The 13,891-nt window shown below is 37.0% G+C and overlaps 1 protein-coding gene across 4 annotated transcripts in view; it reads right to left on the bottom strand.

The window, feature by feature from the left end:
* The window catches only part of KIF24 (kinesin family member 24), a 60,674-nt gene that overhangs the window by 28,437 nt on the left and 18,346 nt on the right, over positions 1-13,891 (bottom strand). Inside the window, exons 3-7 of one of the 4 annotated variants that reach the window (XM_082402390.1) lie at positions 12,271-12,918; positions 10,558-10,662; positions 9,016-9,205; positions 3,918-4,015; positions 156-371 (exon numbers count right to left, since the gene is read on the bottom strand). In XM_082402390.1, the coding sequence (XP_082258516.1) occupies positions 156-371; positions 3,918-4,015; positions 9,016-9,205; positions 10,558-10,662; positions 12,271-12,893 (1,232 nt within the window). In that variant the 5' untranslated portion in view covers positions 12,894-12,918. Of the gene's footprint in view, positions 1-155; positions 372-3,917; positions 4,016-9,015; positions 9,206-10,557; positions 10,663-12,270; positions 13,653-13,891 lie in introns of those variants that run through there. The other 3 variants (XM_082402389.1, XM_082402391.1, XM_082402392.1) reach the window with 3 other exon arrangements.

Here is a 13,891-nt window from a genome sequence, read left to right as displayed (position 1 = left end):
ACAGTTTGAAAAAAATATGCACCTGATTCAGGAGACTCTCATTTCACAAAAGGGCATTAGTGTACCAAAGTCTCTCATTAAATCCCATAATTCAGTGGGACTCTGGCTTAAAACAATAAAGAACAGATTTACAGTTTCCAACTCATATGCAATACCTTTTTCTTCTATTTAGGAGGTCATAAAGCTGCCCACAGTAGATTTCATAGAAGCTGATCCACACAAAACAGTGTCTTCTTGGCTGGGACACTTCTAGTTGTCTGAAGATATCTTTGGCAGCCAGAGCATACAGTCCTGGGTTCTGATGAGTTCCTATCATGGTATAGGTCTTTCCGGCACCTGTCTGTCCATATGCGAAGCAAGTGGCATTGCCTCTGGGGGAAGAATCATTAGTATTTACTTTTAAATATTAAGAGAATGCTAATCTACACACAGATTTTTAAATGACTAAAGTCAGGTGGAAAAAGAATCCTTGACAAAATTCAGCTAGAAAATATAGAGCCCTTTAAGGAGAAGAGGGCTTTACATTATAAAAACAAGGGAAGACGAAAAAAATTCTCAAAGCAGTACGTGAGTTTTTTTACTAGGAATTTTTTATGGAACTGGTAAGACCATAAGACAACTCTAGAAGATAAGGAAACAAAGACCTCATGTTAGGTGCTTTAGAAGATCCTAGAGAAAAAAAAAAATTGTGTTAATCCTGAAAGATAAGTTTGGTGAAAGAAGTAATAGAGAATTAAATACAATAAATAATAGAAGATCATACGATAAACAGGATGGTAGTGACCACTCATATGAATACTAAGGAACTTTAGACAGAGGTAAAATCAATTTAAGTAAAATATTTGAAGGACTCACAAAAGAGATCTTAGGGCCTCAGTTTTCACTTTCATTGATAAATTACTGGACTACTTGATTTCCAAGATCCCTTCTAGCCCTGATGTCCTATGATTCTAAGTGGGAGTCACTATTCTTGCATGTGGATACATGCATGTACACACAACCTGTATGAGTGTGAAAAACTGCAAAATAAGAGATGGACAGAAGAGTTGGGAGGCCAACCTGCCAGCCAAAGTATGTTTTAGGAGGAGATGAGGCCAAGATTACCTGAGTACTGTGAGGTCCTATGTACTATGTAGCTCTAGTACTATGTAGTACTAAGTAGAGAGTGAACATAATGTTATGCAGTAAGTAGCTATTACAGACTCTTGAACAGGAATCACATGGATTAATGACAAAAGTAGCTACTTGCAGCAAGAAAAAAATTCTATGTATGGACACAGGGGAGGGAGGCTGGAGGTGGGCAGAGAGATGAATACACAGAAAGGACATGAAGCCAGATAGAAACCAAAGAAAGAATGATATGACAAGAGCAAAGTAACCATGGAAGTGTGAGAATCAAGAGATGGGAGCTAATCAGATTTAAGCTGTTTAGAAGCAGAGACCGGTTACTCCTTGTGTTTTAAACCATGGCTCCCAGCAGTGTGGGCACTTGAATACACTGGCAGAGACACAGTTAGGAAAAGAATTACAAGAGGAAAATTTGAACACACTGAAGAAGAGCTAGCAAAATGAGAATAATAAAGAATAATATCCACCTTATCTTCTGAACATTTTCGTGATGAACTTTTTTTAAAAAAAACAACAGATGAAGAAAGCTCTTATTACACTTTACAAGAACTAACCTAATAATTTCACCTAACTTGCAATTCTCTTTTTATTAATGTCTTAACAGTCTAACTTATTTTAGAAACTTGCTCTCTCAAAAAGCACTCCCTAAATTTGATGCATAGGAATTGAACCTGAAAGAGATTTCACTTTTTAAAAAAAATTTATTTTAATTAATTTATTTATTTTGGCTGCACCGGGTCTTAGTTGTGGCATGAGGGATCTTTTACTTGTGGCATGCAGACTTCTTAGTTGCAGCATGTGGACTTCTTAGTTGTGGCATGCGGGCTTCTTAGTTGCAGCATGCAAACTCTTAGTTGCGGCATGCAAACTCTTAGTTGCAGCATGTGTGCAGGATCTAGTTCCCCGACCAGGGATCGAACCCAGGCCCCCGCAGTTGCGAGTGTGGAGTCTTACCCACTGGACCACCAGGGAAGTCCCCAGAGACTTCAGTTTAACCTGCTCATGGAAAAAAAAAACGTAACTTCTACACAACAACAATAAAGACAACACAGGGATTTCCCTAGTGGCACAGTGGTTTAGAATCCGCCTGCCAGTGCAGGGGACATGGGTTTGATCCCTGGTCCAGGAAGATCCCACATGCCATAGAGCAACTAAGCCCGTGCGCCACAACTACTGAGCCTGCACTTTAGAGCCCATGAGCCACAACTACTGAAGCCCGTGTGCCCTAGAGCCCACGCGTTGCAACAAGAGAAGCCACCGCAATGAGAAGCCCGCGCACTACAACAAAGAGTATCCCCCGCCCGCTGCAACTAAAGAAAGCCAGCGGCAGCAATGAAGACCCAACGCAGCCAAAAATAAATAAAAATTAAAAAAAAAAATTAGGGTCTTCCCTGGTGGCTCAGTGGTTAAGAATCCGCCTGCCAATGCAGGGGACACGGGTTCGAACCCTGGTCCGGGAAGATCCCACATGCTGCAGAGCAACTAAGCCCGTGTGCCACAACTACTGAATCCCGTGAGCCTAGAGCCCGTGCTCCGCAACCAGAGAAGCCACTGCAATGAGAAGCCCGCGCACCGCAACAAAGAATAGCCCCCACTCGCCGCAACTAGAGAAAGCCTGCGTGCAGCAACGAAGACCCAATGCAGCCAAAAATAAATAAAAATAAAAATAAATTTATAAAAAAATCACACCATTATGCTATGCAAAAGAAGCCAGGCATAAGATATATATTGTAATGATTCTGTTTCTATGACATTCTAGAACAGGCAAAACTAATCTATAGTGACAGAAAGCAAGTCAGTGGTTATATAAGACCTGGGGGTGAAGGTGGGAGGATTAACTAAAAAGGGACACAAGAGAACTTTCTGGGGTGATGGAAATGTTCTATATCTTGTTCCAGGTATTGGTTACTTGGATACGTGCAACTATCAAAACTCATCAAACCTGAGTACTTCTTAAGATCTGTGCATCTTAATGTATGTAAATTATACCTCAACTTTTCTAAGTTATAAAAGTTATTTTACAAAATAAAAGTAAAAATACTCTGAAATCAGTTACTCTAGCAGGCTGTTCAATATTTTCTACCTGTACCTGACTACATTTTAAATATACAACAGAGGCCCCTAGTACCTACTCTGTCCCATTTAATGTTTATGTGTGAATAATTATTTTAAAATTAAAATGAAACTATAGCTAGAATACATAATTCCTATTATCAAAAGTTCAGACTAACTACAACCACTTACACCTTCTTATTCTGAGGACTTTGATGAAATAATATTGTTGACAGGGACTTCCCTGGTGGTGCAGTGGATAAAACTCGGTGCTCCCAATGCAGGGGGCCCGGGTTCGACCCCTGGTCAGGGAACTAGATCCCATGTGCATGCTGTAACTAAGAGTTCCCATGCCGCAACTAAGGAGTCCACGTGCTGCAACTAAGGAGGCTGCCTGCCGCAACTAAGACCCGGTGCAACCAAAAAAAAAAAAAAAAAAAAAAAAAAAAATATATATATATATATATAGTTGACAGCTTATATTTTTCCGCTAAGCACAGAGAATCAATATCATCAGTATAAATGGAAATTTTGCTGAATATTTCTAAATGCTTTGTGAATCCTATAAATAGAGACACTGAATTTTCCAGAAGAGTCTAATTTAAATTCATTAGGTCAAAACACAATTTCATGTTTAATTCAAAATAATTGAAAAACATCAGTAACATTTATAAAGAAATAAGATTTATGGAAAATAGAAAATAAAAGGCAGGAGGAGCAAATAATTTCTATCGTACCCATTGAAAATATGCTGAATGAGTGGGTGAGTAGTTTTCATGTATACATCTTGATTGGTGCACGCCTCATCAAAGACTTCATCAAAATAAAAAACATGCTGAAAAAGAAATTTGGTTTTTATAGAAAGAGACACTTTCTTGATTTTCTTCATCACTATTCTAGTTAACACACGATAAAGGCGCAAATACCTTTTTAACTAATAGTAACTGTCCATGACACACTTAGAGATAATAAGCAATCATTAACTGTCAAATGACAGGGCCTTCTTTTACTTGAGATCTCTGTAGACATGTTCTCACAATGTAAAAACTAAACCACACAATTTTTGTTCTCTCTTAAGGGAAGTAAATTAAAGAGTCCAACAGTGAGCCAATCTTCCTTAGGTCTAGGAGAGGAACTGAATTCTATGGAAATTATCCTCATAGCCCACCTAGAGCCAGCATATTTGAAATTTGGGGGGAATTCTAGAGGAAGATCTTTATTCCATAGGTTACATAGCTTAATTTATAATTCCATAAATATTTATTGCTCAGCTGGTAGCATGTATATTGCAGTAGGCACTTCAAGGGGCCCAAAGAAACAGACATTACCCTACCATTACCCTACTCCACAACCTAAAGATGTTAATCCGGACAAGTATACAGATGACCACAAGGTAGAAAAAATTTGAGAGACAAAGCACATGTGGAATTCAAAAGAAAAACATAATCTCTCTGATTGGGAAAGACATTCTGAAAAAGCTTGTACTAAGAATGGGCCATGGGGGAAGAAGAGGAATTTAAGAGGTAGGGGTTGAGGCAGGGAAGGTATTCTGGGCATGGGGGAAACATGAGCAAAGAGTCAAAGCAGGAAAGCACAAAGAATCTTTAGAGGACAGGGAGGATTCAATGTGTTTGACATATAGGATCTTGGCAGGTAGAAAAGTGAAATAGAAGGTGAGAATAATGAGTTAGGACTATGTTGTAGGGGTCTTGGGACACCAGCCTTAAGGGAAGGGGTAGAATGCTTATATTTAATTCAGTAAAAGTGGAAAGACAAAAAACTGTACAAAGGAGAGGGATGACCTGAGCCATTTTATTGGAAGACTAATCTGGCTTCATACTGTGAATGGATTGGAAACAGGAACACTAGTAATTCAGTGGTGAGGTTAAGAAGGGTCTAAATTAGACAATGACAATAGAAATAAAAAGGAAATGAATGCATAAGAAATTTGGCAATGACTGGTTGTGATAGCTGGGGAGAGAAAGGAGTCCAAGATGACTCCCAAATGAAAAACCATGGTAATCTGAAAGGAGATAGGAAATCCCATTAAATTGGGTCTGGAAAACATTACTTCAGCAGCCGTAATAATTTCCATAATTTAGAGGCTCACTATGTTGGCAGCCCAACTACATCTGAGTAAGAAATCCTAATAATTTCAAGTCTGTTTGTAGCATCATAATGGCAGTCTACACATAATGAATGAGAGATGAGGCCCTATCTTCTGCTACCTTCTGGGCCTGCTCTAAATATTCAGTTAAGAAAAAATTTTATGGGCATGTCTGGAAAAGTGGACTTGAGCCAACTTATCGTGGGTCACCGTACCCCAAGTTCAATTCTGTTTCATGTACCATTACATTCCATTAGAATGGAAATTTGTTAAGTCATCTGAAAGAAATTGGGTCCACAAAGTCAAATTTATCAATTAGAAAAAATCTCCAGGGAATTCCCTGGAGGTCCAGTGGCTAGGACTCCATGCTTCTACTGCAGGGGGCACGGGTTCAATCCCCGGTCAGGGAACTAAGACCCCGCAAGCCGCAAGGCATGACCAAAAAAAAGAAAGAAAGAAAGAAAAATCTCCAAAAGTTAGGAATTGAGAAAAAAGATGAATCTGTGCAGCATGATAAAGAGATCTGTGAACATTCAGTGCTCTGAAAAATATGATTGATTTTAAGAACAGTTAAATGTTTCTAACTGTTTTAGCTCGGTCATAGGTAGATGGGGGTTCATTATATTTTTGATTAAGCTTGAAAATGGCAATAATAAAGAGTAAAATATATTTCTAAAATCTGACTTTAATGGACATGATTTATATCTAACTCATAACTGGTCTTTAAGCAAGGAGACAAATCCATTCTTTGCTCAAATATCACTGTAGGTTTTTATAGTTAAGTATGAAGTCAAAAGCATTTTTGGCATTTCTCAGGAAAATAAAAAAATGAATGGAAGTAAATGTGGATATATATTTTTGGGGGGGTTTCTTTTATTTCATGAGTATATGGCTATTCTTCTTCTCTTTCTATAAGTGCTCTTGGGTAAACACCTTTGAAAGCATGTATTGACTAAAGGAATTAGTATCTTTCCTTCCAATAGGATTTAAGTACTGATTTTCCCAGTAATTTTGTACGAATCTTTCATGAAAGATATGTGAACATACAAGATTACTATTATAGTTCATGTGCATCACATATGCTTTCATTTGATCATATTTTATCAATGAAGTTGGATTAACATTCACTTTAGGCAGTTCCCTGGTGGCCTACTGGTTAGGATTTGGACTTTCACTGCCGAGGCCTGGGTTCAATCCCTGGTCAGGGAATTGAGATCCTGCAAGCAGTGCAGCGCAGCCAAAAAAAAAAAAAATTCACTTTAGTTTTGATATGATCAGAGTTGCATAGTTTATTTTTTAAAGAAGTTTTTTAAAAAATTATAAGTGTCTTTATAGAATATCTCTGGAAAAATACACTTAAGTAATACTGGTTGTCTTCAAGGAGGAAATGGGATTAGAGACACTCTTCATTGCATACCGTTTTGATTTTGAAATAGGTAAATCTATCCTATTCAAAAGTTCTTACTTTTTTTTTATAAGAGTAACACTGCTGATTGTATAAAAAGATTTTAAACATGGATAACAACAGATAAGAAAATCAAATTATCTGTAAATCTTACTACCACTAGAGATGGCCACTATTTACTTTGATATATTTCAGTACCATCTTTTTTTTCTCTATATATATTTTTCTTTAAGAAATTGGAATGAAACACATACAGATAGGTCTCCTTGTTTTTTCACTTATTATGTTGCTATCCTAAAATTTAATGGTAAGTAGGACAGCACACTATATGTATATGATCACATAAGTAACAAAAGAAGATTTGAAAGGGTAAGATGTTTAATTAAAGGACACATAAACCTATTTGAATTCCTGAATAAGTTTAAAAATAAAACCCAAAGAATCTAGTATCAATATTTATTTGCTATGTTTGCTATGAACCTCCCTTTTCTTCTTTCCACTTAAGAAAAAGGGGGAGAAAAAAGGCCTCTCAACACATATATTATAAGCATTGACAGGTAAGGACTTTGACCTATGAGAGCGAAGGTCCAAAGTTCAAACAGCAGATGAAGTGCTAAGGAAACAATGGGTATTCAATAAGTATTGACCAATGGCAATGACAAAGAAGTAAGGTTATTGTGTTTTGGGATAATGGAAAAATACAAAAGATACGATGATGCCTCCTTGAGGGAATTACTGTGACAGAAGCATCATTAAGGCAGTCTTGGGTAGATGGTGATTGGATAGGGCTATTACCATGGCTATAAGTAGCCATGGAACTAGATAGTATTACAACTAATTGGTCATTTGGACCATCTTCAATATAAATACCTCCCACCTAGACCTAATAGACTGTGCATTGACCAGCAATCAATAAGGCTGTTAAAGTGACTGCGCTGGTTATACAGTGGCCTAGTAATTTAGTGCCCATAGAAAGACACGGTAGATTGCTTTGAATGTTACTGTGAAAGTCAATTTTGGTAAGCAAAGAAAAAAAAGAACAATGCAAGTGTTAAAGAGGGGAGAGTATTAACAATTTGACTTCAGTGTTAAAGGATTTATTCCAGTAGAGTAATATCTCAGCTGACTAAGGTGAATTGCTTGCACACCAGATTACTCACCACTTTTTTTTTCTTTCTACCTGTCACTGGGTTTTGTTTTGTTTTCTTGCACCACGTGGCTTGCAGGATCTCAGTTCCCTGACAAGGGAATGAACCCAGGCCACGGCAGTGAAAAACACCAAATCCTAACCACTAGACCACCAAGGAACTCCCAGTCACTGGGTTTTGAAGCAAGAGAGAGAGAGAATAGAATGAACATAATATGAACATGCAGGGAGGCAGATTCAGATAAGAGAAACTCTGAATTCCCAAATCTTAACATCTGGTGGATTATCCCCTATTTAAGATTATTCATAATTGCTTCATAATTTTAAGAGTACCTAAATTATGGTATCTTCCATCTGTGGGGTTTGCTGCTTTTATAAGAGAGTGAAGGAATTATCGCAAGGGTACCTATCAGCTAGGAATAAATTTCTTTCAGTATCAAACCCTTTGTCCTTGGACTCATCATGGTCATTCTGGCAGGGAGTGAACATTTTTTAATGTGTTTGAACTACAGTGTTTTATTTAACCCCTTATATGTTCGATATAAAATCACATCCCTGGGTTATATTTACTCACTGCAATCTACCTTGTACAAAGTGGCCTGTTCAGGAGCCCAATTTCCACCAAATTAAGCCTAGGCCCAAATACAAGTGAGAATCAAAATAAGCAGTTGGCTGGCAATCTGGGGTCTTTTTGCTCAAAAATATACCCTCCATCATTAAACTTCAGACTCGCACTCAGCAGAATGAGAAGTCCACGCTGTGAGAGACAGGAGAGAATTGAGACTGTGACCATCTCATAGTCGCTCTGGTGCATACGCTCAGTGACTGGCCCTGCTTACCACCAGTTCATTATTTAAACTCTTTTTATTCCCTCATTTGCTCTTTTCTGACTGAATATGTGTAATTAAGTTCACATAAAGCATGTTAAGTGACTGTATGATGCAACTCTATTGCACAAGAGTGGAGGAGTTACGTTTTTGTATCCCCCACTGCACTATATTTTTTAAAAATGAAGGCTAAGGTTTATCAATGATTTAATGCAATGTCACATCAGGAATGAATGCCAACACCCAAACCCAAAACTGGATTTTAGAATTTGTACTGCTACTCAAACAAAAAAACAAAAAATTGACACTTGATAATGTTAGTTCCAAACACAGAAGGAAAGCATCATACCTGCAGAATATATTGTGTGAGGTCAACTGCTTCTTTCTTCTCATGAACAAGTAGAGTTTCTTTGTCTTCTACAGTAATAATATTAATTTCTCCACGACGTACCTCCCTCATGCCCAGAGGGCGTTTTCGAACACAAACTCTGATTTTCTCCATCTCAGTCCAAGGATTCTCTTTCTCTGAGGGGTTCTGGCTGATATATAAGTGGGCTTTAATTTTTAATAATATGATAAAACTACTTAAGAGGTCAAAGTATCAGTACATTTTGTTATATATTAGGTGTAATACACACACACACACATACACACAATATGTTACATACTGAAGGGTTGACACTGAGTTCTTTTATTCGCTATAAATCCTGATTACTTCTATCTCCCTCTTTACTCCACACCATCCAAAAGCAGGTTTCTTGCTTTCTTTCAATCCAATTATTATTGTACATTTACTGTTTTCTGGACCATTCAATCTAATTTCTTTTTTTTATCCTACCTGGGTTTATTAAATACCTTGAATTTGGTGGTAGGTTTCAATGTATTTTCCCCCTGTTTCTCCCAGGTATATTCTGGCACTCCCTTTGTCTTGTTTTCTTGCATCCTCTTTTTGCCTACCCTGATATATATTTATTTGTGAGAACACGATCCTATATTTCCTCTTCCCAGGACAATTTTATGACTGGTACTAATTCACCACTGGTGCTAATTCACCACTAATTCATCTTTCTATTCAGATACATTTCTTCTCTGGCTGACTTCAGTGAACTCATCAACCTTAACATCCAGAATATTGAGGCAATATTCCTTGGGTTAGGAACACGCTGTGAAGCACAGGAAGCTCAGCTCAGTGCTCTGTGATGACCTAGATGGGTGGGATGGGGGGTGGGTGGGAGGAAGGTCCAAGAGGGAGGGGATACAGGTATATATATAGCTGATTCACTTCATTGTACAGCAGAAACTAACACAACATTATAAAGCAATTATACGCCAATTAAAAAAAAAACAAAGACTACTCAAGCCCTTTGAAGCATGTTTTGTTTTTTTTAACCAATGTAGAGTAGAGGTCTAAAAAAATGTACCATTTTGACAGTAAGTGTGGCAAAATCTTGACAATCATTGAAAGTGAATGATGGGCATGTGGGGGCTCACTGTTCTATTTTCTCTTCTTTTGCATATGTTAGATTTTTTAATAAGAAAAGAACAATTTTTTTTCTTTTTTCTTTTTTGGCCATGCTGCATGGCTTGCGGATCTTAGTTCCCCAACCAGGGACTGAACCCCGGGCCAGCAGTGAAAGCGCTGAGTTCTAACCACTGGACCGCCAAGGAATTCCCCAGAAAAAAACCCACAAAGTTTTAATGTATTCTAAAACACTCTGGTTTTACTGATCAACCTTCCCTAGAAGAAATAAAATATATCTGTCTGACATGCAGAGTTAATACATCTAGAGTTAGGTCTGTTCAAGATCTTAAATAAGTCAGGGCAGCCAGTTATCTAAACGCCTTAGACTTTTATTAAAGTTCTGAGTCCAGTAATTTATTTTGAACTTACCTGATTTGAGGTATCCAAAGAGAATGCTCTTTGGACACGGATGACTCACTAATAGGAAGCCTTAAGTTGGTGAGGGAGTTTCTCAGGGTTCTGAAACTCTGGCTCCTACTTAGGGTTTGGGTGAGAAGACAATATTGAGAATTATTGGGGAAAATGTACTTTCTTACCTCCATTTCTCTAATATAATAAGGAGTGGGAAGAGTATGATAATAATGATATAAAGTGAGAAAGCTCAATTGAATAGCTTTCGTTCTGGGTTTGCCACGTACAAACCTCTGTGAGAGTGCTTATCTCACTATATGGTTGCCTATCTTCCCACTTACCCTGCGGCCTAAGAGTCTGAGAGTCTCCAGATATCCTAATTATCTTTATATCTAGGATCAGGGCAAGCAGAGGTGGTACTTTATATTTGCCAAATAAATAAAACAGCAATATTTAAACTAAAATATCCATTCTATCTACATAAATAATGCAAAGTCACATCTTTATTCTATTTATAAATAATTCCAATTTAGATTTTTATGTGTTGTTCAATGAAAGACTAACATTCAAGAAACTATTTGTTCTTTCACCACTGAGCTAACCAATAGGACAGCAACAATCCTGGCATTGATGATCATAGAACAATCTAGTCCTTTCACAACTGAAAGAAGAAAACAGTACTATATGCTCTGTGCTTTGCTAAACCAAACCAAAAAAAAAAATTTATTTTTCTTCCAAAAACACTATAGAATTCACTTATGTATTTCAAATTACTAAAGGCATTTTTACCTTTAAAATTGGGTCTTCTATTTTTTAGAATAAAAGAACTAGTTGGTTATGAAATCCTCTGAAACCTTAACCAATATAAGACCAGATGTAAATACTTTGTTTTAAGGTATGAATAATAGCCTTTATTTTTTTTAAAAAAAGTGGCTTAAGAATGTATTTTATTTCTCCACAACTCACCATCTATAACTTTTAAAATAACAAAACAAACAATACACATTATTTTTAAAAGAATGTATTTTCTATCATATACCAAGGTTGTTATTAGGGATTACTTGATACTTCACCTCTTAGGGACCTTATTTCAAATTCTAACTCGAAGCACTGTCACTCTGACAACCAAACTCTAAACTCCATCAAAAGTGTCTTACTCTTTGAAATGACCAAAATCATCTGTCCTTCCAGGGCTGGAATTGTAGAAAGCACTCAAAATCAGGACCATATTTCAATATGTGCAGGTAAATCAATTGCTCCAAAGACCTATTTAATTCAACTAGTCGAATTAAACAGCTGTTTTTAACTAAGCTTCATGCCTCCTGGCTGAAGTGAATTTGATAGCCTTAAAAAAAAATCCTGTGGATTGTGTAATTTTTTTTTTTCACTGCAGAGACTAGTTAACTATTGATATTTTACCTTCGTGGATGCATTAGATGTATCATGCTACACTATAATAATAAAAATATGTCTGCTATAGGAATAATAGCAGACCCTGGTAAGTAGCAGCTGCTTGATGCACATGAACAATATCATCTTTCTCCCAGCTGAAAAGACCAAATTCGTCATTAATTTCCCCCTATCAAGGTACTTCCATTATCACCGCAGAAGCTGTTCACTATCATTTTCTGTAAATATGGAATAGTTGGTCTCCTCTGGTCATGGAGAAGCCTGCCCTTGCCTAAGGCTACCCTCCCTCCAAAATTAAAAAAGAAAAAAATAAGTTATTACCTGATATAAGAATGAGGGATTCCATAGTTATACCCTGAAACATGAGAGACTCTTTGCATAACGGGACTATCACAATCTCCCTGTATTGGAGAAAAGTGATTTGATGAAAAGAGTGAAGTGTTAGTTTCTTCTTGTAGGTAGGAATCAGCAGCTGTGGCATTCAGAATTCTTGTTTTTGTACAGTACTGGGAATCATCTGGTAGCAAATGCTCTAGTACTTTTAGGTAACTAGACTTCTGTTCACTTGCAGATAAATGTGATAAATCGCACAGTTCAAACTGATTGTGGCTGGTAGTTCTGTCTTTGTTGTCAGCAGGGGAATCAAAATGCAGTTGCCTTCGAGGGCCAGATCTAGATTTCTGAGGCTTGATGCACAGACTGCTTGTCTGTAGAGGATACTCTGGGCTACTGACTGCTTTATCTTCTTCCTGCATAATCTTAATGATTTTGATAAGTTGGAAGAGACGTTTGCGGTCGTTCATGTCATGGACTCCCAATTTGGAGTAGTCCTTCATTGTAACATTGGCTAATTCATCTATTTTCTGAAGGCCAAGGGCAGTAAAATGAGGATAATACTGTGCTAGTTCAGCTTCACAAAGACATTCATATAACCAGGATGTCATTTTTGTGAATGGGTTTCTATAAACTCTGAAGAGAAAAAAAAAATTCATTCACTTGAAATATAGTATATATAATACAATTATTCCTTTAAAAAATGAAAACCACAAAAGAAACATGCAGAAAAATCCATTCTAGCATACCAGGTTTTCCATAAATATATTTTTCTTCTAAAATGATTAAACAGCATAGTGCATAAAGATGCTTATAGTGCCTTTGTAGTAACAGATGTAATTTGTCCATCTGCTTAATAAAAAGAGACTTTCAATTGTGTATACACACAGGTACATGCACACACACATAACACAAGTCACTTACTTATTTCTAGGGAGTTCCTTCCAACCTTGCAATGTGTACTTAACATATACCACAAACTACTAAAACCTTGTTCCCAACTGCTGATTGTTACAGGACTAATTTTAGATGTTCAAGTTAATGTCAAGGCATGTTGCACAACTGTTTCCCATGATTAATGAACAAAGGTTAAGAGCTCTTTCAGAATGGAAAGCAGAATTAAATAGTGGACCACAGAGGATCATAAATAAATATAACTCAGAGGAAATCACATTTGCGTTTGCTGAGTATTGGCAGACGTTAGTTGAATAAAGAGGTAAAAACATCATTAATTTAGAACCTACTAATTCAGGATTTCAGATTATTCTAAAAGGTAGCTGGTTGTAGATGTCTACCTATACAGAACATAAATAAAGGAATTCACCTAGGGGGACTTCCCTGGTGGCACAGTGGTTAAGACTGTGCTCCCAATGCAGGGGACCTAGGTTTGATCCCTGGTCAGGGAACTAGATCCCACATGCATGCTGCAACTAAAAGTTTCACATGCCACAACTAAGGAGCCCACCTGTCACAACCAACACCCAGTGCAACCAAATTAATTAATTAATTAATTAATTTTAAGAAAAGAATTTACCTAGGAAATTAATACTATGGTCAAGATTTTAAATGGTTATACATTAAAATGCTTTAAAAAATTTAACACCAAGCT

Source organism: Balaenoptera borealis (assembly GCF_965194805.1).
Source record: "Balaenoptera borealis genome assembly, chromosome: 8".
Classification (NCBI taxonomy): Eukaryota; Metazoa; Chordata; class Mammalia; order Artiodactyla; family Balaenopteridae; genus Balaenoptera; species Balaenoptera borealis.
This window is presented reverse-complemented; position numbering and strand designations above follow the sequence as displayed.